Source organism: Betta splendens, chromosome 4 (assembly GCF_900634795.4).
Source record: "Betta splendens chromosome 4, fBetSpl5.4, whole genome shotgun sequence".
Classification (NCBI taxonomy): Eukaryota; Metazoa; Chordata; class Actinopteri; order Anabantiformes; family Osphronemidae; genus Betta; species Betta splendens.
Window position 1 is genome coordinate 11,518,763 of NC_040884.2, and position 23,142 is coordinate 11,541,904.

Here is a 23,142-nt window from a genome sequence, read left to right on the forward strand (position 1 = left end):
GGTTTGTTGTGATTCCCGATCACACAAAGAAACACAACAGGAGGAGTTTATTCACATTTATTTTTCTCATAAAGCCATCTCTCTTCAATTAAAATGGGTGAAAGCAGATAAAAATGAATCTTCTATACACATGGTTTCTGGTAAAGGGCCATTCTGTACAGCGTAGTTGGTGTTTACAGTGTATCTACATGTGATATGTTACAGTTTGGAGGCGCTTCAGATGCCCACACCGCCGCACTAGACACACTCCTCTCTGCAGTATCAACAGTCAGCTGTTATTGGAGACGATACGATAAAGGCAACCGGAAACGCTCAAACTACTTCTGATAAGAACCAAGGCATCACAGATTTCCATTAATGGAGTGGCGGCTTTGTTGAGTTCATTATATTTAAGTTCTCTATTATTTTCATTATCTTTACACAATGAATATTCACATACACTTGATTTTCTAATTACACATGTCTATGCAAAAGGCAGAATGAAGTTCTGCAGCTGTGACTTCAACATCTGCTCCTTTTGCTGCGATAAAGGTTTCTTCTCTTCATATAGTTGCTTCCTCCGGTCTATTCCAGGGGAAGTGGTAACTTGACTATTCACAAGCTCCTAAGAAAAGAAATGTCCAAAGCAGCTCCCTACCGTTCACAGTGGACTTTAAAAAAGTTGGAGAAAACTAAAAGAGCCCCGCTGATGCCACTTCAAAAACATGTTGCCTGCCTTAAGACCACTGACTGAAAGAATAAGCACCAGAGTTGTCGTCTAGAAACAACAGTCAGGTGTGACTGAACAACAAAAAACCCAAAGAGTGGCTCTGAAGCAGCTGAAGAGAAACCAGGAAACAGTGGTGAGGTGTACTTGCTGTCAGTCCCTGTGGCTTGTTAGTATGTCGTCAACGGAGCCTTGTCATTTCTATGTGAATTAAGTTAATAGCCTTCCTTTACCGATTCACAGCATTTCATTCCCAAAACACTGAACATGAGCCGAGAATTGTGTTTAAGTCATCACTTGTGGCTTTTATAAAGTCAAGCCATTTTCAAATCTGACGTACTCAAAAAAAAACAAAATCAGACATTAGAGACAAGTTTTTGTGTTTAAATGCTTTAACATGTTGAGTGTGTGACTCAGCACATGTCCAGTGTCTTTGGCTTTAACCTCAGGAGTCCTCACCCATACTCACTACGATCCCTTCTGATACTGTCCTCCAGCCATTGACACCAGTTTTATCTGACAGTTCTTCTTTCCGTATCCAACCCACAGTCTCATTGATGCAAATAAAATGTGTGTATAGAGAGCTTCACCTTCCTTAGAACAGTCCATCAAAGCTTTTTATGGGGATGCTTTAAAAAAAAAAGGCCATTTAGAGACAGATCCATGCAAATGTCTGTGTTGAAGGGGGGCCACAGTAGTCTGCTCTTCTTCGGAGGCAGCCATGCAAGTGTACGAGAACTGAAATAATTAGAGTCCAATGACGGAAAGAAAAATCAGAATCAGGCACCAGATCCCAAAACTACCTTTGCCTTTTAAAAGCTCTATAGAACTAGAGCTTTAAAAGAAGATTGAGCTTCAGCTATAAAATCCTCTCAAAAGCACTTTAAGGCTGGTTTTTAAAAAGCCAGTCAGCAGTGAGGAGGAATTACTTTTTTAAATATTCATGACTGCTGTTTTAAACAGACAAATACAAATGCTTGCATATTTCATGATAGGGCATTGTGTAATGGGCTAGAGAAGGAAACTGCTGCAAAGTAAGATTTGGTTTAGGATGACAAAATAGCTTATATACATTGGTGGTTAATCTTGTGCAATTTGTTTTTTGTTTATTTAACTTGGCTGGAAAAAAATAGCGGGAGGGAGAGAAAATACGAGCGCATCCCCTCCCTCTACTCCTGTCCAAATCCTTCAGTTTCCTCGATGGCAAAGAGCAGCTTCTCCTTCAGCTGTTCGTAGCTTTTGTAGGGAGGCAGGTCCAGACGGTTAAAACTGAGGAAACACACACACACACCCAATTAGTAGTGTGAAGACCTGCGTTTAGTAGTCCGTAACTGTACAGTAGAACGGTTTAACGCAGTACAACATAGCAGATGCACATGTTTTTTATCCTGTCAATGGATGTACGAACATGTATTAGAACTCTCTAAACCTGAATTTCTTGCTACAGAACCATCAGTAGTATTAGGCCAAACAAACACTGAGCACCACACACTGAAACAGTAACACATATATAGTTAGGCTTCTACAGTTTTAGAATTTTGCCTACATTCACCACTACAAATTGATTTGGAGTAAAACAGAATTATTCTAGGTTCTCGCACTTGAGCTCTTTTAAGTAGTTTTCTAGAAAGATAATCCTCAAAACAAACATTAGGGAGTTGTGATTGCACAAAAGCAGGATCATTTAAATACAGCCTAGTTACCATGGAGACGTATTCTGTTATCCGTGTGTCCCAGCTTGATTTACTGTAGCCCAGACTCAGTGAAATGAAAATAAATAAGTAATATGAATTATGTATTATAATAAATGTATTAAAAATGGTTGATGACGTTACAATGGCAGTTTCAATGAAGTCCAAAACAAGACCAATATACAGGCTTGTGTTTCTTTCCCAAACTGTGGACTCTTATTATATGCCTTGCCAGACAGAGTGGCCAACGTGTTCACTATGATCTGCTTTATGTGCATATTTACACATTGGGACAGCTCGCATAGTGGCAAAATCAGTCAGTAATTTACTTATGTTTATGTCAACCATCATTAAAATTATAGTTTAATAAGGCAGAGGTCAGACAGGCCACTCACCAGGTGTGGCTCCGAGGAAGCCACGTGTCCTTCCCCACCTTCTCAATGCAGAACTTCTGGGGTCCGTTACTTCCTGTAATGCACAAGTGAATGGGATGATTAGACAGCTGTTTAAACGTGTATCCTCCCGTTTTCCGCCCAGGGTACGAGGATCCACTGCTTGGGGGGGTCTCTTTTTTTGCCAGCCCCCACCAATCGCTGGCCTTGTGCTGCGGGCCTGATGTGGTGCCAGGGGATATGGTCCGGCCGATGGGGTAGGCCCCGCTCTGGAGCCCGCATCTCCTAGCGGGCTCCCTAGGGGCCGTGGGTCCTTGGGCTCCACTCTCTCAGGCCAAACCTCCCAGCGGGGGGAGTGTTTCCCCTGGTTCTCATGGGCGGACAGCGTTGACCCACGGTGGCCCACTCTGACCTCGGGTGCTGTCCCTGTGGCTGCTGCAGCTCTGCCTCACGTCTGCCTCACTCTTTGGGTGAACAATGTTAAGCTACAGCTTTACTAACCTTGTAGTGGGACATGTTTGTATGAGTATGTGCACACACCTTAACGCTATTATTGGTATTAGTATTAATCTCCAAGGTAAACCACAGTACAGCAGTTGTTTAGTTATGAATGTGTCAGCTTAAGGTACGGTACATCCCTACTTATTTATTTTGCACCGAATGTTTGCTTAACTGATTTGCTTGGTTTCAGCAGCTGGCTGCACCCCCCCCCAAAGTAAAAACTCAACCTGTCCACCAACACAGCAACAGCACACATATTTAGGATTGGCTAAGTAAAACATTAATTAATGCGTGTGCTCATACAAAACATTATATCATATTTATGTGTACAAGTCAACATCTGTGTCCATCACTGACCCATGAGCTCAGCAAATCCACCCAGAGGAAGCCGGCAGGTCCCAGTAACAAACTGCATGAGTCGCAACCGCACTTCATTGTCCACTTCTTTTACCAGCTGCAGGGGAGAAAGTAAGAAACAAAAAAAGAGAAACACATAGAAATTTAACGACAAACAGTTCGGAGCAGTGTGTGTCAGCATCCACTGCACTCTTTGAGCTAAAACGCAAGGAACATATCTTCATGAATACCAACAGAAGTAGTGTGAGGTTTTACCTGCCAGAACCAGATGATCTGTTTGCTGTTCCTAGTATAGTGGCGATACACGGTGTTCCTCTGCCAGTCCTGCAGGTCGACCTCCTGCATACCACACAGCATCACCTGGGACAACACACAAAGTCCCTTAACTGTCAAAATGACATACCAGATGTTTTTACCAATATCGACTCTGATCTTCTAGGAAATTTTTATAAATAATGAGTCAGATCTGTGAAATGACATGAGAGAGATGCAGTAAGAAACAAACATCCCTATACTTTCACTGTGGCTCACCTCCAACTCCTTTTCATCAAAATACTGGAGCCACTGAAGCGGAACAACCTCATTGAAGCCATCCAGAAAAGCTTTGGTCTGACCCTCTACCCCGCGGGAGAACCTCCATTCTGCCATTAGACTAAGAGCCAGACAAAAAACGCAATAAGTTTATTCAAAAGGACAAGATTTTGGCTTTCATGACAAAACAGTAAAAGTCAGAACCTGATATACTCCTCCTTGTTCTCCTCAGTCACTAGGACATTGGCGCCATCAGGTTTGAGGTCATGAGATGTAATTTTCCCCAGTATCTCCATATCCACAGAGAAGTACATCTCAAGAGCACATTCTTCAATGTTGTTGTCTCTGGGAAGATCATGATCATGCTGCAGTTAGTGCTCAGCATTTCAATCCAAATACTGACAGTGCCAATACTGACGGATAACAAAGCAATGAGATGCTGAATAAAAGAATCAAAGAAGCACTGTGTGGCTATATTTTCAGATATATAACTTGTAAAAAGGCTTCAATACACAAAACTTTTAAAGCACATAAAAAAACATGTGAAAAAGCTAAGAGAGAAGGAGAAAAAGCCCCCAACCCTCACCCATCCTTCCTCATCATACTGGAAGGGGGACCCCTGGCAGATTGGCGAGTGAATCAGTTGAGTGTCAAGTCAACGCACTACAGATGGTGTATCTGTATTGTGTTTTTATGACCACCCATTCAATCTTGGTACATAAATATTGATCTAATGTTCTATTCCACACTGCTGGCTCCACTGGCCAAATTAACATTGTAGGTAAGCACGCTCAATTCTGATGAATCTGATCGAGGTAGGTTTTTCACAAGTGTTCTGAGCTGGGTCCATATTATTGCTTATATATAATATATATTATTATATTACTGCCCTCTGCTGTCAAGTAAAGACAAATAACCATCCAACCAAAGAATTACCTGATCCAAATGAGTGAGTTGTAGAATTCTGGGTCAATGGATTCGAGATCTTTCAGGATTAGCTTCTTGTTTAGCATGCGTTTGTAAAAAGGCAGAGAAAAGCCTGTGTCAATAAACTTGCCGTGGAAAAGTGCCTGTAAAACAAATATAAAGACAATTAGTTTTTTTACTCTACAGTGTGTGTGTGTGTGTGTGTGTGTGTGTGTGTGTGTGTGTGGTCATGTGTCAGGACCAATGTGAACTTGCCATTGCAATGAAGCGCCCTATGAAGCAGAAGTAGGAGAGGTGGTCTGGGTTGATGGCAGATGCCGGGTTGATCTGCAGGCAGTAGTTACTCTTTCCGGCATACTCAAACAGACAGTACATGGGATTCAGCACTTCATGGGACAACAAGAAGAACCATTCTCTGAAAGGTGAAGTTCAGAACAAACAGAATTAACAGGAGCACCAGAGAAAATGGTCTGTGCCTCTGGCAAGAACTAGGGTTGTTACTGTGCAAGTTGTACTGTACAAGCTGGTGTCTCTAAGGTTAATGAAGATCAACATTTGTCTAGATTACCGAGCTAATCCGCCATAGTCAAGACCTTCCTCGCCTCTAAAGATGACATACAGTCTTCTCCTCAGGTCATAAGGCTTCAGGGCCATAATCTGAAAGACAAGCACAGCAGTCCCAGATTCAAATAAATGGTATGAATGAGAGTATAGACACTAGCTCAACACTTCAATGTCTTTTTTAATGAATATGCTGCATAACATCAGTATAAAGTAGAATCACGCAGTGTTTAAGGGGTTCTCACTTGTTGGAAAGAGTCTTCAAATAATGTCTGTCTGGAGACTGTGATTTTCACATGGCTAGGGAGCGCATTAGACTGAGGAGATAAAAGACAACAGGTTGATGTCCAGATCAAATCAAGGTATTAAAATGTGTTACAATACGTAAAAAAAAGAATAAACGAAAAAAAAACACCTACCTGACACAAATAACGGAAATGGGCGAGCTTCCATCTGAAGCTGCGCTCATAAGCGATCTGAGGGCCTTTGGTGCTGACCAAAAAAAAATAAAAAGGGTATAAGTTAAGTTAAGCTACGAAGTAACACACAGTATAATTTAAAAAATATATTTATGAGGGATGCTCTAGGATGTTTTTAAGTCGGTGTAAACTGTCAAATAAAAGGAATAATTCTCCTGAATCAGTGCACAGTATGTTTTTCTGTAGGTGAACACAGAAAGATATACTACAGCTAAAGAGTTAGGACACACCAACAAGAAAAGTCTGCATTCTTACACAGAGGACTTTCCAGTACGGGGGTCATTGAAGGTGGTGGTGCGGGTGTTATGATCCACAAAGTAACGAACTCCTTCTCTCGTGTACCGGATCTCCCAACCTTCAGGCAGAGGATCCTCATTCTGTAGCCTGCACCAACAGAGTAAAGTGTACATTTGGACTACTAAAGGAAAACAATGAAACTGTAGCGTTTCCCTTAGAGTTTGATTTTACAGCAGTGAACACATCTAAATGTGCCAGAGCAGTTGAATGTGTCGACTGCAAGTACAATAAATCAGATTTAGAGTCTGATGAACTTCCTCAACTTTTAGCTACGTAGTTTTTGTTATGCAGAGCTCACCCTTGGGTCCGAGGGTCTTCCCACTGCGTTGTCTTGGTGTTATGGTTGACAAAATAGACCCGGTCATTGGAGTCCACACGCCTCTCTAAAACACAAAAGCGAAGTGTTTAAAGAACAGAATGCACCCTTAGCCACATCAGATTGCAGCGCACGCTACATTACCATGATTGCTGGCTATTGCTAGAATCTACTCTACTAAGGCTAAGATATTACTAAACAAGATTCAAAATAATGGTGAGAATGGTGAGAAGAAAACAGTGTGAACCTTTAAGAAAAGTAGGTTCAACAAAACTTAAATTAAAATAAACCTAAATTATGGCCAGGAAGTATGTACAATGTACATTATACCAAGATTTCTGTGTTTGATTCTGACACATACCAGAAGAATATACACTTACCCCAACCAGGAGGTAATGGGCCAAGAGGATCATTTTCAGCCGACATCATCGATGCCTGGAAATAAGGGATGAACACATTGAGAGCCAATAAATTACTAAAAGAAAGGAATCGCAACAATTAATACATTTAAATAATAATGCAAATCAATTGAAATATCACACAATTTTATATGTACTGAAGAACCTTAACATTAAACCTAAGTCTAATAACTTACTAACCTTAGATCTTGTGCATGTTTCTGTTGGACCAAGGAAGCTATATACTACTACACTACTGCAGCACATTTTCAAATGTGAAAGTTTGACTTTCTTGTTGTTTAAAACTTGGCTTTAAATAAAAAAAAAAAAAAAAAAAAAAGAATGATACCACCGATTAGTCTGACAAAGAACTATGCAAATCGTTAAATGACAGCATCTAAGAAAGTGTTCTTTTATTGGTGACAAAAGTTTTATATTTACCTAACACCAGAGTTACTTTAGAATTAATGTTTCCTCTTCTCATCCCTCAATACTTGGGGATGAGAAGCGAATAAGAGGAAGGAGAGTAAGCATGGCGGATGTTCTTACAGAGTAGAGGTATCTCTGGTTAAACTGGTGCATAGCTCCCTGTAGCTGGCTGCGCTGGCTCTGCCACTGCTCAAAGTTGCGGACTGATTCCATAGTTGGACGCTGCCACGTGGTAGTACGGGTGTTGTGGTCCACATAATAGATCCGTCCCCGGTCATCCACTCTGCGCTCCCAACTACAGAAAGATAAACAACAAAAGAACCACATATTTAGACTAAGGGGTAGGTTGCTAAGGTAGACAGTGAGTCCAAAGTTAATAAATGTAAACAAATGGATGGGACATTTTAATTAAATCGAAATGTTCCAACATATGTAAGTGCAGCTAATGGGTCTCAGCCTGTAGCGAGGAATATACTGAATAAAGACAGGAAAAAGCAAAGAAAGCTGCTATGGTAACAGACACTAACCCTGGTGGTAGTGGCTGTGGTCTTTCCCATGTAGTAGTCCTGGTGTTGTGGTCTACATAGTAAGTTCTACCATGAGGGTCTTTTCTTTGCTCCCACCTAGAAAACAAAATAAGGCAGACTTCAAACAAAAGAGCTTCACATGCACTGTGAGGAGATATTACATCTTGCTTTGTCTGACACTAAACCTATTTTGGCTAGAGCAAAACTTTAATATTGACATTTCACATAGTAGTTACTGTTTTGATTAAACAGATGTTAAACGAATATGAGCCAGTAGCAGTTTTACCCTGGTGGCAGAGGATCTGAAGACCCAGCACTGGGGACCTGCTGTCTTGGCTTTGCCCCATCTGTAGTTACAGTTGCACTGTTGCTACTGCTACCACCACCTGTTCCTGAAGCATTCACTTCTCCCAGTGCTGGAGAGGAGGAGGAGGAAGATGAGGAGTTGGTGATCACGGTGGTAGCCCCTTGTGATGGGGAGGTAAATGTGGAAGAAGCACCGGCAGAATCATTGGGCTTAGCAGCAGAAGAGGAGACTGGGGCCTGAGTGGAGGATGCCAGGGTTTGAGATGTGCCATTTGGTGCTGTGCCAGGGTCTGGAAGAGCAGACACTTGACTGTAGTCCTCGTGGTTATCACTAGGGGGCAGAGCATCACTTGTTGTAGCAGATGACGGCCGCAGGTCAGCCTCACACGTTTCTCCATTGACTGTAGGCATTGCAGAAAGAGGCAATAATCAGTAGTACCACATAAACAATTGACTAGGAAAAGAATGGTTTGTACGTTAACTGCGCATTACTGCTCTGCAAAAGTTGATAAACTTGGTTCAGGTTTTCTCTGTTCTCCTATGTTACTCAAAAACTCAAACATACTGTAAACATCATGACTAAATTTAAACTATTCAATGAGCCAAAATAGTGAGCTCCTATAGAGATGCAGAACGACACACCAGATTTTACCTCTGCCAAGAAACCAAACTATTTTTACATTTTATAATAACGGCCATTATGGAAGTATATTGTTATTGCTGCTTTCAGTGGACACTTTGTAATTTTTTTTAACAGGAATCAGGAAATAATAATAAATAATATTACGGTATCTACTTAACCTCAATGTTCGTCCATGTGGTACTGCCTACCCAGTGCACTGCACTTTTCTTTTTGTTTCCTCCCTGGAGCAAAAGTGCTGAGAGCAGCAGATTAAAGGCCTCAGTTAAGATAAATCTACTGTTCACTAGGAACAAGTCAACCATGACAAACTTAAAGTGGCTTGAGGTCCAGTGAATACCTGCTGGAAATGTGCTCATGTATAACTGAGGTGGACTGGTAGTGATGTGCATTACTCCATCTTCAGCAGAAGCTACACATTAAGTGATATTAACATTTAGAAAATAGTACACAAAACTAGTAAACATCCTGTAGGTTTTATATCTTACTCACCTGTCCTGCTCTCCGTGTCGCTGTCTGAGGGTTGACGAACAGGGGTGGAGTTGGCTGTGGTGTCTCCATTGACAACGTGACCAAGGGCAGGGCTGCAGGAGCTAGAAGGTAACTGACCATCCGTGCCACTGGAGGTGGAACAGGAACCTGATCTTGGGCCCAATTCTGCACCATTAACTGTGCTTTATAGGAAAACGCAAAAGGTTCAATAGAAAACAGAGTTAGTTTTATTACGATTTACAGCCAGTTTAAAATAAGCATTCACTAAGAATGAGCTATATGTGCTACTGTGCAAGATCAAAAGAGCCTTGTGACATTGAGACTATTGTCTTGTAGGAATAGGCACATCATAGGATGGCATGGTGATGTAATGGACCAAGTTAAAAAGGCCCTTTTGTGAGCCAGGCCACAGACAGACCAGCACTAAAACCAATACGAACCTACCCTGTGACTCAAGTCATGGTTAAAAAAGGGTAAAGGTGAGAATTCAGAATGAAATAAGAAAACACTGTTCTCACATTCCCAACTAACAAAAAGGAGTTTGTGTAGACAACTTAATCGATTTTTGTATTTTATTACTCAGCATAATCACAACCCATAAAAGCTTTTAATACGGTACATTAATGTCCATGGTCCAGTAAGCCACGAGAATAGATGATGCCACCATAAATTGTATATCTATTATAAAGCCTTCAGGGGCTGGTTATTGCCGTTAGTTTTAATATTTTGATCTAGACTGTTCAGCTAAATGTAAAAGGCTAGTGGGCTGTTAGGATGAAACGGTATGCTGAAAGTCAAAAAATCCAGTTTTAGCAGTATTCCTTTGCTTCCTGCAGACAGCATGGAGGAGCTTAGTCTTTAATCGCATGTAGTGAAGCAACACAAAATACAGTAACTAGCCAAAGACTTCTCAGGCCTGCAACCTTTCCTAATGTATCTGTCTTGAGTACTCCAAAAACTGAAACTGAGGGACAACATTAAGTTTGATTTATCCATGTAAAGCAGAGAAGTCAGACAGCCCTCTGAACCCCCACTCCACTCGGTCAAGGGGAACAAGGGTTTAAAGTAGGTGATGGAAACTGAGAAACTGTCACAGAAATCTTTAAAGCATTTCTAAATGCTAGTCACAAAAAACAACCCAAAAAAAGAGAATCTTTCCTGTTACTTCACACTGTACATCCCTCTTTATGGGTTGAATGAATTGTTCTAAACAGGTCAACAGTCAGGACCAGAAATAATCTTCCTCATCGAACATATGGAACTAGGTTACTGAACATATTTGGATTGTTCAGCTTGTTTACCTGTTGGCTGCCCTTGAGGAAGAGGAGGATGAGTCTCCATTTTCATGGGTGGCATTGCCATTTTGTTGGAGCTCTAGAAAAGATAAAAATCCCAAATATAAGGGGCCTGGCTGACAGCGCTGTGCTATTTTGAATCCATATGAAAGTAAAGTTATTATTGTGTTTCTCCATGACAAACCCAACATATACTCACTGTTGCCATTTGCTGCATTTCCATTAGTCAGTGGTGCCAGTTCATCCTGTTCAGTGATAGTCAGCCCATCTAGGTAGACAGTCAGCTCCCCTGTGGGTACCGCAGCTCCCTTCTGCTCCACACTCAGCTTTAGCACCTCCTTAACATTCTCCACTGTATGAGATATTACAAAAGATATATTTCAGTCAACTGGTAAAGCAAGAAATATTTCATTAATACTTCTGCCATTAAAATAAAATCGATGAAAACTGATAAACCTTAGTGGTTCACGTTCACATTAACACAGTTATGTTAATCAGGTTTTAAAAGTCAACATTAAAAGGTTTTCATGGTATAGACATGTTTTGTAAAATATCTCAATAAATGTGCTGCTGTCTCTTAACTGGGCCATACAAGTATTAAACACATGAGCACTCCTTGTACTATAGTATTCTTTATGTTTGATGTAGGTTCATCATACATTTCCTGTCATGCCGCTCCAATGCTTGTATTAGGTCCAGAGTGGCTCTTCCCAGCAAGGCATCTGCTTTCAGGGTGTGGTGACTCCATACCTTGAAATCTAACTGTGTGCACGGTGTTACATTCCTACAGTCAGCAACAGACAAACATACATGTGACATAAACTTAGATGTGAATACAAAAAACACAAATTTACAGTCATTAGAAGACGGATAACAAAAACAGTCAAAAATAGCACTGCCTTACACAACTACACATCATAGTCATCGTGTTGCCTATTGAGAACATCAGCATAAAGAGAAATATCTAGAATGATAGACTAAGGTCTGTATGTGCTGTAGGACCCATGGTGCAAAGCAAAGATTACAAATATAGAACTGCTCTGGCTTGTCAGCATTAATAACCCAATCAAGACAATTAGCATTTGCAATGATATGCCTCCAGCATTTGGCAACACTACTGAGAAGCCAGAATGCAGTGTAACGTTCATCCTTCTGGCTCTGCTACTGGCTCAACAAAGACCTCTATGTTGTTGTAGAACATCATCCTTTGTACAAATAATTATCATATGATTTACTTAAGGTGTTTTTAAATCAGGTATATTCTGTGAGAGAACTGACTCTAATTTCCAGATCCTAGTCAAGCATAAATGAAATAAAACCTAACCATGACAGGGTGCTAATGCTGCAAATGTAAGGCTGATGCAGATCGTCTGTGTCGGTCAAGTCCGTTCTTAAACCAATGATTAAACTAGACTTCGCCTCTACTACAGTCTGTACATATAATATAGTATTCTTTCAAAACATATTAGTAAATATGCATAAATTATGACGTTTACTAAGTGGTTCAGGTGTGTCTTCCTGCACTAACTTGCACATGTAGACCTCCAGTAACAGGCCTTACAAAATACAACTACTAAATCAAAACAATTCTGGATACTGTAAACTAAAAACACTTCCAATAAAACAGTGACACGTTTAACACTACAGAATAGGTAAAATGGTGCTTCTTACAGGGTAAGTCTCTCGTCCCATTTAGGATTGGTGGAGCTGTGAGACTTGGATGTGCGGCGGGACTCCTCATCTGCTGTCACCTCCACATAAATGGCCGCCCCAAACAGGCTCTTCTTCCTCTTGATTTTGGCACAGGAAACTGGTGAAAGAAACAAGAAGAAAGCCAAGTCATAATCAAAGTAAAGTTCAGATGAATCTATTAGTCATGCAGCAACTCCTGATATTAGTCCACAGTGCAATACACACTGCTGTGCTTTTTGTTTTTTCTTGTTCCAGTACGCAACAGGTTAAACATAAGTTATTAATAATGATCAAAGATGCTTTGCCTGTAAGTTGTTTAACATTAATAAACTGATTTGTTTGAACTCACCGATGGCATGGAGCGGCGATGCCCCTCTGTGGTTATGGCTAGACTCTGCTCTCGATAAGAACGTGGCCATGTCAAACACCTTTAGGTAACAGACAAAATATCAAGCATACAACATTAAAATAAAAGCAGAAAGAGATTGGTGCTATTTGTATGGACATAGTCTGCTGAGCTTCAACCTATATTGACTTCATTATGAACTCTGTATAAACCAACACGTACAGTAAAACAGGATTTGCATCCTGTTAATGCATCAATTATACATAGAGTAGTGGCAAAAACATGTCTACTCACTGCTGTGCTGCTAGACCTTCGGACTTAGCCTACTCCATGTCCCATGGTTCCTCTAGAAAATTGAAAAGATGTACATATTATATACATAGTAGATGTACTCTGTAAAATACTACTGTAAATGTTGCATTTTTGTTATTTTTGGGATCCACCTGTCTCATCAAAATCGTTTTTAGTCTCAAACATCCACCCAACCCTTTTATGCAAATAGAGTTCTTGCATTGTGATGTAGGAAGGACAAACAGCTTGGGTAAACCCTAATAATTTGTTTTGTTTTTTAACTGTACTTTAAGAACAGAAACCCTATGTTCAGAGTCAGATGTGCTAGCCTCATCCATAGATGCAAATTGAAAACAACAGATAACAAGCTGAACACAACAAAACCATTATTTGTCTCAGCTTCAGAATATAAGTCAACCCCTGTGTCCTGATCCTGCTCAAAGATTCCAGTAAGGATCAAGTATTTTATGATACAGAAGCTGACTAACTCAACATCGCTGAAGCAGAAAGGAAAAATTAACTGCAACTGGCTTATGGTTCTCAACAAATACATGATAAACAGTTACATGGACAGGCCAGAAACAATTATTTTTGCATGTTTGATCAACCATCTACATAAGCTACAGCACTGAATAATATGCTAGAACAGGTGGTCCTATAATTGCAGTCCCTCCTTTTGTTTACATTTAGTGTCTTTGGTCAACAGACAAGATACTAAAAGAGTACAACTAAAAAGTAAAATCATATAATTTCTAATTGGCAGATGTGCTTGCCTTTAACTGGGGTTTTAAACTCTGTCTAGATTATGAGTTCCTCTGAGTGCTCTACAAATACAGACGGCGTCACATATTTACTGTTGGTTTTCTAAAGCGTCTAATTTCTTCATGACACTATGCGGTTGGACAATATAGATCCCATTCTTTAATTACTGGGCATTATTATTGATGTGTGGACTAAAAGAATCTAAGTCAACTTACAGTCAACATTCTTATGGCTAAAGAACATTGATTTCAACATACAGTATGCTTTCTGCTGAATGATAAAGTTCCTTAATGTTGGAGTTGACTATGACTATGTTTTAACATATTTGCTACAGTATATGTGATTTTGGCCAACCAAGCTCATCTCTTAGACAGAATTTCCTCAAAAGAATCTTCGACCTTTGTGTGATTTCTAAAAGCTTTACCAAGCATGTCACTTTGCTAGTCCCCCCTTCTTGTGGGTCAAAAATTGTATGCCAGGTATGTTCCTGTAAAATCAAGTGTGTTTAGTTCCTTCATCACAAGTTAAATATACAATTTCCTACTAACTTAAATATTACAACTGTGTACAACAGTTGCCACAATGAGGTCTACATACACCAGGAGTGGGACTGCGTGCCCTACGAAGCATCTGGGGTGACCGTGTCAGAGTGGTTTACCTATTAAGTCTTTACTTAAGACTTAACTCTCCTTTTAAACACCACAGGTGCATAAAAAGCCTCGTGAACAAAAACAAGACAACTGTAACAGGTTCAAGAATGTAGGATTTGTCTCTGCATATTTCATTTGTACACAGAGTATTCTGGTAAAAAAACAAAAACAAAAAAACAACTATACTCACAACTGCTCTGCTGCTAGACCTTCTGACTCAGCCTACTCCGTGTCCCATGGTTACACTGAAATGGAAAAGAGCTCAGCACGTCTGTAAACTCACCTCTGAATTCAACAGTAAAATATTAGTTTGTATGTGCATATGTCCCGACCTATAGCAATGGTTTCATTCATGAGAACATCTGGTTCCAAACATTGACAAATGAAAGATACTCGGCAAAGACCACCTAACGCCTTTATATGAGTATGAAACTAAGAGATTCCAAGAGAAAAAGTATATTAACACCATACAACAACGGGAGGAAGGGGGGTTTCTTTTTACAACACTAGTTTTCAGTCTAGGTAGAAACCAAAGCTCACAACTTACTTAATGTTGACATCACATACTTGACACAGAGATGGCAAGCCTCAGCTACTGCTTTCCAAAGGTCAATGTGCAAACAGTGTGTATGACTGAGAGGGAAACAGTTTCAGAACCAACCAGCAAATGTTGTTGTTTAAATGACAAATAATTCCTGTAAGTAACGCCCTCCTAGTGTGACACTAATACAGTACAGACAGTATGTGCCAAACTTGAGCTGTGAGGACATGCTGCTAATTAAAATTAAGTGAAATTTAATGAAAATCTTTAGAAGCGAGTAACGAATAAATCACTTGATCCATCTACAAAAAGAAAGAGAAGACAAGAGAGCAATGTTTATTCACAGGGATTTCTATCAGGTATTTAGGTTTTCCTCCTCTTTTCCCTGACCAACTTACAAGGGTTATGTTGCATTCTGTGTTACACCACTATTACACCAAACACTAATTATTTTAGTTAAAATTGGTGTTTCAAACGTATAAAAGCGTATCTGGCAACTAGCCCCACATTGCTCGATTTAATTCAACAAATAAACAAAGAAGAATCAATAAAGAAATACGACTAGTTACATAGGCTGCCCACACGTAAACAAACACAAACTCCTGACATGGTGAACAAGCGCTAGCTAACACTAACTGGCAGGTCCCACGACAGGCCTGTGCGCAGAATTCATCTAAAATGAATAACCTATGGCTTATGAACTCGTTATTGAACCAGATGTCAAGCAGTGTGTGTGTACGGTGTCTGTCGGACAAGAGTGGGTAGCTCGATGTAGCCATAGAGCTAGCTTCAAGCGCTGGGCTCCACGGAAAGCTAAAGGCAGCTAGCTAGGCTAAGAATAAGCTAACGGGGCAGCTAACGGTACAAAAACAAACACCAAAGCTAGGTAGTTAACCCCACGTACCGGTAAAGCAGCCTGTTACCGGACTGCCGGGTGGGAGCTAACCGGCGTCCCAATGTTTAACGGGCTAACCAACGTGTACACTAAATAAAACGCTAAGCAAAACGTGTGGTCTTCGTTCATGGTGGAACTCGGCGGCGGCGGCGGAGCAGACAAGGCCAGTTTAGCAGCTAACCAGACAAAGTTAACCAAGTTAATGTTAGCTACCATCACATTACTGCCAGCTAGTTGTCTCGTGGACCAACTGAACCTACATACCAGCTTCGCTAGTTGTCCGCCGTCACGCAGCTGTGCGGACACTTCGCCCGATCGCGGACCAGCTCAAACTGACATTTTTTTTGACAAGCCGCCGCGTTATCGGCGGTGGAAATCGCGCACGCAGCCGTCGCCTCACCGTCGCCGCTGTTCCGCTCCGTTCTTCCCCTCCGATGTCGCCGCGGTTCTCTGGCGTCACGGTCGTCGGTGTCGGTAGACCAAACCGTCCGGGGCCCCGCGCTCCGCTACGGGTCTCGTGCCATGTCCGCGCGGAGAGCTCGGAGCAGCAAAGCGGTCGGGCGGCGCGCCACCCAAAATACTGCTGTGTAATAGACGGGACGGACGCGCGGCTCAGCCTGCGGCTCGCTGCTTCACGTGCGCTCCTGCGTCCTTCAGCCGCGCGCATTTATTCCCTGGTTCGGTGCACTGAAAGTTGTAAGAGATCGGATGGTTCCACTATATGTGTATTAACGCAGTAAATGATATGACGGTTCTAATGCTGTGACCCTTCACTCGTTTTAAATACTGTGGCATTAGACTGTAATGCGCTCCAGCATTATGTAGAAGCATCTACTTGAGTTAAGTATTCGTTTAATCCGTTTCTTTTTACTTACACTAAGATGACAAAAGTGATTACACATAAGGCGATCTTTGCAAACCCTTTAGCTTTAATGTGCATTGCTGGCTCTGGCGTACAGTGTGTGTGGCATATATACCTTGTAAAGTGACTTGCAATAACTATGTTGTGGTTTAGCAGTATATAAATAAAATTGAATTGAATTGAAGATTGAATATCTGCATGTATTCATTACATATTGTGGCCATGTTTGAAATTATCAGCGAAGAACAACAGTTTCATATAACGTTTTTGAGAACTTAGACCTGACTTGGGAGAATATAAGGCTTCTGATGGAGGTTAAGCAGGTTTGTAGGTACAGTACAGATCCTCATTCATCCAGATGAGGCTGTCTGGAAGTTGAGTCATGGCATCTGGACTATGTTTCACTACATATCTAGGTAGAGTAGCATCATGATCATGGCAGAATTGGCTGGAGGTCATTTGCACAGAACACCTTCATTCCAGTCCATCAAAGATCAAACATGAATCTGATCTAGAATCATATACAATAGTGGCAAAGATCAAGATTGAAGAGAAGAGATTGAATGAAACATTTTGACTTCTAGCTTTAACTGGTTCAAACTATAATTTATTACTTAGGCATGTAAACAAAGTGGTCTCTCTTTACTGTAGTTGCACTTGTGGAAAATTGCTGAACAGTCTAATGACCCACTTCACCCAAATAACAGGACGATTCTAAGTTTCCATAGTAACCATCAGTTATTAGCTTAAGATATCATTAAGCTATAGAATATTTGTGAGCCATGTAATTAATCTGGTCTTAGCATGTTGATAATTATGATGATGATGATGATGATGAGTACATACTACATATGCATCTACATATTTATTTTGTGTCTGATTTACACATTACTAATGTGACTGAAAACACAGAAGTGAACCAGTAACATTAGCCTTCTGTGCAACATCTCCATCCTGTGGACAGGTGTGTTTAACACAGAAGATCAGGGCAGGAAACCACACAGAGTCAGGCTGCTTGGTCCAGCAACTCATTCATTCATCCTAATCTGTTTTTTCAAGATTAGTTTAACATTGTTGGATGCCACTTCCTTTTTAGATATTGGCTCTTCTGCTTTAAACTGTGGGTTTAAGCTGTGGAGTTTACAAGAGCCATCTGATTCACTGTCTTCTTCTTCAGAAGGGCCACCGTATATCATTGCACACGGTGAGGCTATAGCATCCTAGAGTCCAGCTGGTCATGGGTAAGGTTAAGATAGGATCCGTCCTCTGTGTAGCCACATGGGAATAAAGTTAGTCTGATCCTTGCTTTAAATTAGTTGAATTTGATTGCAACATCTCGTCCTGACACCCTAAATATGTTTGTTACCCTAAGACTAGGGTTGTGTTTAGCTTCCACATTTTACTGTGTGTTGGTCAATAAAACAAGTTCCTTTGAGCCTGTTCATGATGAACAGTGAAGCTACCGGATGTACTCAGTCATAATAATTACCTGTAATAGAGACTGAAGAGGCCCAAGCTCAACAAATTAAAACTATTTATAATTTGTAGTCAAAAAAATTAAATGTACAAAACAAATAAACTACTAAGCTCCATTTACTGAAAGGAGAACTTTGCTAGAGCTAAAGGTGACAAACTGTTAAGTTTATTCTTTATTATAACCACTGTTAGAAAGTGGGATGCTAAGGCCGTATGTATAAAATGATGTAGAAAGACACAAACAGGCTGAACAAACAGGACACGGATAACAGTGGATTAATACAAAAAGATAAAAAGGGAATTTTAGCAAAAAAACAGAAGAACACATATAATACAGAATAACTCAACGTACTTATAAACGTTTGCAAACAAACAATACTCAGAAGCAGGATAGTGTCCTTTCAAATGTTGATGAGGGTCAAGATGCAAATAATTCAGTCATTGATAGTGGAGGGAACCCAGGGGAGAAACTGGAGTGGGCGTGGCCAAATGGGGCGTGGCCAATGTGAATGACAGGAAATAAACAAAAACAATCACTGAGATCACCACACTTCATCATTTGGACTGAGGTCCAGGGTCCTTCTGAGCTCTAGGCCTGTTCGATAATCCATCCGTGGACCTTTGTGATGTATTAGTCGTCATGATGAGGTGTGTGGATTCACTTCTGTCTATGATCTTTTCTCCCCTCCGTCCTCCGGCAGAAGCAGATCGCCTTGAAGAAGCGACAGTGGCATGTGGAGCACGGGTCGCAGCATCTAGACGTGGGCAAGCAGCTTTGTGAAAGCTCGGAGCACTTAGGCTTCGTAGTCTTGGACACTTTAGAAGCAGAGGAGCGGTTATCGGGAAAACCAGAGGCTACGCTGTGCTTCTGGAAAGTAAAAAAAACAGAAAATCAGCAGCTGCAACCTCATACAGCTGCTAGATGCATAGAAGTGCAGCTTACCAGCACACGAGGCTCCTGTCGCTCATACTGTCCTCTCCTGGCAAACAGGGGCCTTCGTCTGCCTTTGCTCACATACCCTGTGGAGACAACAGCATCACTCTCACCTCCGCTTCTCAGGGACCTTGATCTGAGCCTTACTTTGGATCCGACACTGTCATCTTTTTTTTACCAGCACTGTCATCTAATCTAATCCTTTTTACCACTAGATGGTGGTAATGTAACAATATTACTACTATTGAGCTGTACTGTGTGGAGCAAACCAAAACCTTATCTAGCCCTAATCAGTTTACGACGTTGGCATGTTCCTTCCAGAGAAAACTCATCGTAGTAAAACATGCAGTAACCCTCTAGACACGCCTGAGAATTTTATAATGGTTGGAATAAGAGTTTAATGTCAACACTTAAACTACACTTAAGGACTAACTCACAGGCAGCTAACCCTAAACAGGTGACAGAGGGACCCCAGCTAGTGGTTGCAATAGTAATATAGTATGTGGTGTGGGAGTGGAATGACTCCAGTTCATCCTTGGCAACCAGCATAAAGGTGCAACAATAATGACATAATGACAAGAGATTGCCCCATAATTGCACAAACGCACCCAGGAAATGGACCATAATGATCTGTGTGTGTGTGTGTGTGTGTGTGTGTGTCCCATTGTAATGTGTCACTTGCTGTGACTGGTGTAGGGGTTACTTCTAACTGGGTGACGGTTTGCTGTAAACACCACCAGCCGTCCCCATTAAACAAAACGCCTGAAGGCTCCAGCTGTATTATTAAATTGCTTAACGCATATTGAAATGACTTCAATTACAGCAGTTCTCTAAAAATGTTGTTTTTGCTGTCAGTGAAAAGTGTTACTTCATTTCCACGCAGCTGCACAGAGGAGAGCAGCCGGATGCTGCATCCTCACTGTTCAATGTTAAATACTGTTGGCAAAAGCAGCCAGTGAATCGGGTACAGTAGAACTCAGAAATCTGCATCTTAAAGCAGAGGATCCAATAACTGGAAGGGACGATGTTCCACTTCTGGAAACACAGGTGAATAATTTATAGGAAGCACTTCGGGGTTGCTACAACTCCATATTATTAATAATAATAACCTCAGGTTTCTTTCATCACTGTATCCAGGCTGATGAAGCACAGTTGAGTTGAGCCTGTATCCATTTACAGTAAATAACAGCAGCAATGACTCGTCCTGCAAAATGTCATGACCAACATGCTTGTTCCACAGCTTCAGATTTGTGCTCGAGAACTAAGATTAGATTGAGATACCCTCAGAAAGTAGCTCATCCACACCCTCTCCATGTCTCAGAAAGACGTCTCACCTTTAATCACAATGATCTGGAGCAGGAGTGTCCAACCCTGGTCCTCCAGAGCTACTGTATTATTAAGCCTACATGGTCACGGATGATTTATTGAGATATTTGTTACTTTTTTTTATTTGACATCTCTATCTATTCACCAATCTGGTGGATGGATGCCACAGTGGGCTGCGGTCTTACTCTACCTGAGCTCTGAGCAGCGTCAACTCCGCCGGCGGACAAACTGTTGCGCGAGGTTTCGTCCTCTTTGCGGGTGAAGAGTCCGGCACTGACGCACAAACACAGCGAAAGGACAGCGACTTTGATCATCTTGCCTGCACAGAGTCGCCTGATACCAAAAAATGAAAACCACAGAGGGACAAGGCAGGTGTGCGTCAGCGCGAAGCGACACAACGTGAGAAGGCGGCTGCTCCGCGCGCGCAACAAACGCCCCCACGTGCCTGAAGTTACGTGTTCCCCCGTCCCAATACACTCCTTTAAACCAACTCAGGTTCATTTATTTAATAATGAGAAAATCTACAACCACATTTAGTAACTTAATTAAAGTTTAACTATACAAAGTAATTGATTTCCGTTAACTGTATTTACTGGCATCTGGTTTATTTACAATAAAACTTGTGTCTGCGGTCAAATTTGTGAGCTGTAATGAAGTAAAAGGAGCTTAGTACCTACTGTAATACATATTTAAGTACCACAAGGAAGGAATTTGAGGAAAGGTACACATTGATGTGATTTGGAAGCACATTTGGGGATTTAAAGTTTAATGTCTGCTTGCTTACAACAAATGCGTAACGCTCATGTGAATCCATTTTCTTATCACTTGATTTCAATTGTACGTTTGACTGAGGAAGTGAGAAAAATTAGATCTGGCTTTTATGGTTTTTCTTGGAACCACTAAAGTTCTGGCCCAGCTTTGAAGGAAAATCCCAGCCGTCTCATTAATCCATTTATTTCTTCTTTATTATTTTCTTCAAACCTCTGACCAACACTGTCACAGGCTTTGATCCCAGGAGGAGGTTCCTGACAAGTGAGTAATAAGTAATGTTGTCATGTTAAAGTCATCAGTAAAAAATGTATTTAATGTTAAAATTCTGCAAAAGAAATGAATGTCAAAGGGAAAAAAACACCAAACTAACTAAAAAGTACAATAACCTTAAATAACAGAACGTAATAGACGTAGCATTTAGCCTGATGGGTGAGAAACTGTTGGTTTTATCAGATGGGAAACTTTCCATGAGTCTCCCTCAGGCCAATCGGATTTGATACGATCTTACATTTTTCTTTACCACTCTCCCATGAAGTTAAGTATCACACATATCTTTATTTGACCGGTTTTTAACAGCACATTTAACTCCATTTAATTGATCGTCTGCTGCCAGAAAACATTTCAGACACGTGTGACTGTTGCGTCACACAACCTGCGCTACCACAGAACCGTAAAAAACAAAGACGGTATCGTCCAGAGAAGTTAAATGAGCCCCTTTAGTCTGTTAGGGCCAATTTGAAACAGATGCTTTTTTCCGAAGACAAACATTCTATTCAACAGCTGGCTGTGCAGCAGTTTGATTTGTGGACTGTAAAATGACCTCTAGCTTTAGGGGCGTGACTCTGGAGGCTTCTTGGGTTGAAGGGACTTTTAGTTTCACTGTTGCTGCTTAAAGCGTGTTGTTGGGTTATTACCTTGTGATGTGATTTGATTTTATGTAAATACAAATAAATTGTTGCTTTGCATTTGAGGCAGCACAGGAACCTTTATACCTGCTTGTATTGAGAATTAAATAAACCAAACCTTTGATATATTTCATCATATTCCTCTTTTGTGTTCTGTACTCAGACACAGCGATAAACATTTGCTTTCCAAATGTTTGCTGGTTAATAGATTCCTGTCATTTTCCATAAAGTTTATCACTTCATCCTTTATGAAATGGCTTATGTCTGGCGGCAGTAAACATCTGGCTTTGTTTATTTGCTGCCATAAACAGCTTTATCTTACGTCCATCTCACTGCATGAGTCGCTATATACATACTGAAATATTGGCCCAACAGAAACTTTAATGCTTTTAAAGCTACCTTTGGATAAGACAACATTGCATGTAGTTATTAGAGCCATGGCAGCATATATATCATCCTAATGCATATACTGTACCTTCAATAGAAAACAGATGTGGACTGAAAGATTTGTCCTGAAGCTGAAAGTAAAACGCTGAGGTTTAGTTGTCATGAGTGAGTTAAACAGCGACCCATCTGGATACTTTGGCTAAAAATGAATGAATCTGTCATTGAGTGTAAAACTAAAGGTGAATTATCAATGATGTGTTTGGTTGCACTATTATGAGCTGTTGGCTGTAACACGTTTTTAACAGCTTTAGTCTTTATCCCCTAGAGAGGACTGACAGAATCATCTTAGTGAGCCTAGTATCCTATTACATTTAGTAGCATGAGCTTTGAGCGTGTATTTAAAAAGAAAATCATAACTAATTGATTAAAACATGATGAAATGCTTCTTCTCTCTGTTTG

General features: G+C 40.8%; 2 protein-coding genes across 6 annotated transcripts; both read right to left on the bottom strand.

Annotated features, from left to right (window-relative positions):
• Positions 1 to 42: 42 nt before the first annotated feature.
• On the bottom strand, positions 43 to 16,668 carry LOC114852989 (NEDD4-like E3 ubiquitin-protein ligase WWP1). 5 transcript variants are annotated; one of them, XM_055508042.1, is made up of 27 exons: positions 16,423 to 16,668; positions 14,777 to 14,831; positions 14,361 to 14,423; positions 13,178 to 13,229; positions 12,887 to 12,965; positions 12,517 to 12,655; positions 11,505 to 11,629; positions 11,045 to 11,197; positions 10,852 to 10,924; positions 9,551 to 9,732; positions 8,399 to 8,819; positions 8,113 to 8,208; positions 7,706 to 7,880; positions 7,139 to 7,193; positions 6,741 to 6,825; positions 6,401 to 6,529; positions 6,086 to 6,158; positions 5,912 to 5,983; positions 5,674 to 5,762; positions 5,361 to 5,520; positions 5,115 to 5,248; positions 4,383 to 4,523; positions 4,179 to 4,299; positions 3,903 to 4,007; positions 3,648 to 3,744; positions 2,793 to 2,865; positions 43 to 1,975 (listed from the first exon to the last, which is right to left on the bottom strand). In XM_055508042.1, the coding sequence occupies exons 5-27, from the start codon at positions 12,954 to 12,956 to the stop codon at positions 1,876 to 1,878; spliced, it is 2,868 nt and encodes a 955-aa protein (XP_055364017.1). In that variant the 5' UTR covers positions 12,957 to 12,965; positions 13,178 to 13,229; positions 14,361 to 14,423; positions 14,777 to 14,831; positions 16,423 to 16,668; the 3' UTR covers positions 43 to 1,875. The 5 variants fall into 5 exon arrangements, with proteins under 5 accessions (XP_055364017.1, XP_029001586.1, XP_029001587.1 ...); XM_029145753.3 differs by lacking the exon at positions 14,361 to 14,423; XM_029145754.3 differs by lacking the exons at positions 14,361 to 14,423; positions 16,423 to 16,668 and adding an exon at positions 16,287 to 16,414.
• A 339-nt stretch (positions 16,669 to 17,007) lies between these two features.
• On the bottom strand, positions 17,008 to 21,047 carry LOC114852993 (agouti-related protein-like). The gene is made up of 3 exons (XM_029145768.3): positions 20,811 to 21,047; positions 19,304 to 19,380; positions 17,008 to 19,228 (listed from the first exon to the last, which is right to left on the bottom strand). The coding sequence occupies exons 1-3, from the start codon at positions 20,932 to 20,934 to the stop codon at positions 19,019 to 19,021; spliced, it is 411 nt and encodes a 136-aa protein (XP_029001601.1). The 5' UTR covers positions 20,935 to 21,047; the 3' UTR covers positions 17,008 to 19,018.
• Positions 21,048 to 23,142: the final 2,095 nt, after the last annotated feature.

Excerpts from the sequence above, each read along its gene's own strand:
- LOC114852989 (XM_029145759.3), bottom strand. The coding sequence starts at position 12,956 with ATGGCCACGTTCTTATCGAGAGCAGAGTCTAGCCATAACCACAGAGGG. Across the intron at positions 10,925-11,044 it reads AAATGCAGCAAATGGCAACA|AGCTCCAACAAAATGGCAAT; the intron begins GTGAGTATATGT and ends TATCTTTTCTAG. Across the intron at positions 8,820-9,550 it reads CGACACGGAGAGCAGGACAG|TCAATGGAGAAACGTGTGAG; the intron begins GTGAGTAAGATA and ends CAATGCCTACAG.
- LOC114852993 (XM_029145768.3), bottom strand. The coding sequence starts at position 20,934 with ATGATCAAAGTCGCTGTCCTTTCGCTGTGTTTGTGCGTCAGTGCCGGA. Across the intron at positions 19,381-20,810 it reads TGACGCTGCTCAGAGCTCAG|GGTATGTGAGCAAAGGCAGA; the intron begins GTAGAGTAAGAC and ends TTGTCTCCACAG. Across the intron at positions 19,229-19,303 it reads GACAGGAGCCTCGTGTGCTG|AAGCACAGCGTAGCCTCTGG; the intron begins GTAAGCTGCACT and ends TTTACTTTCCAG.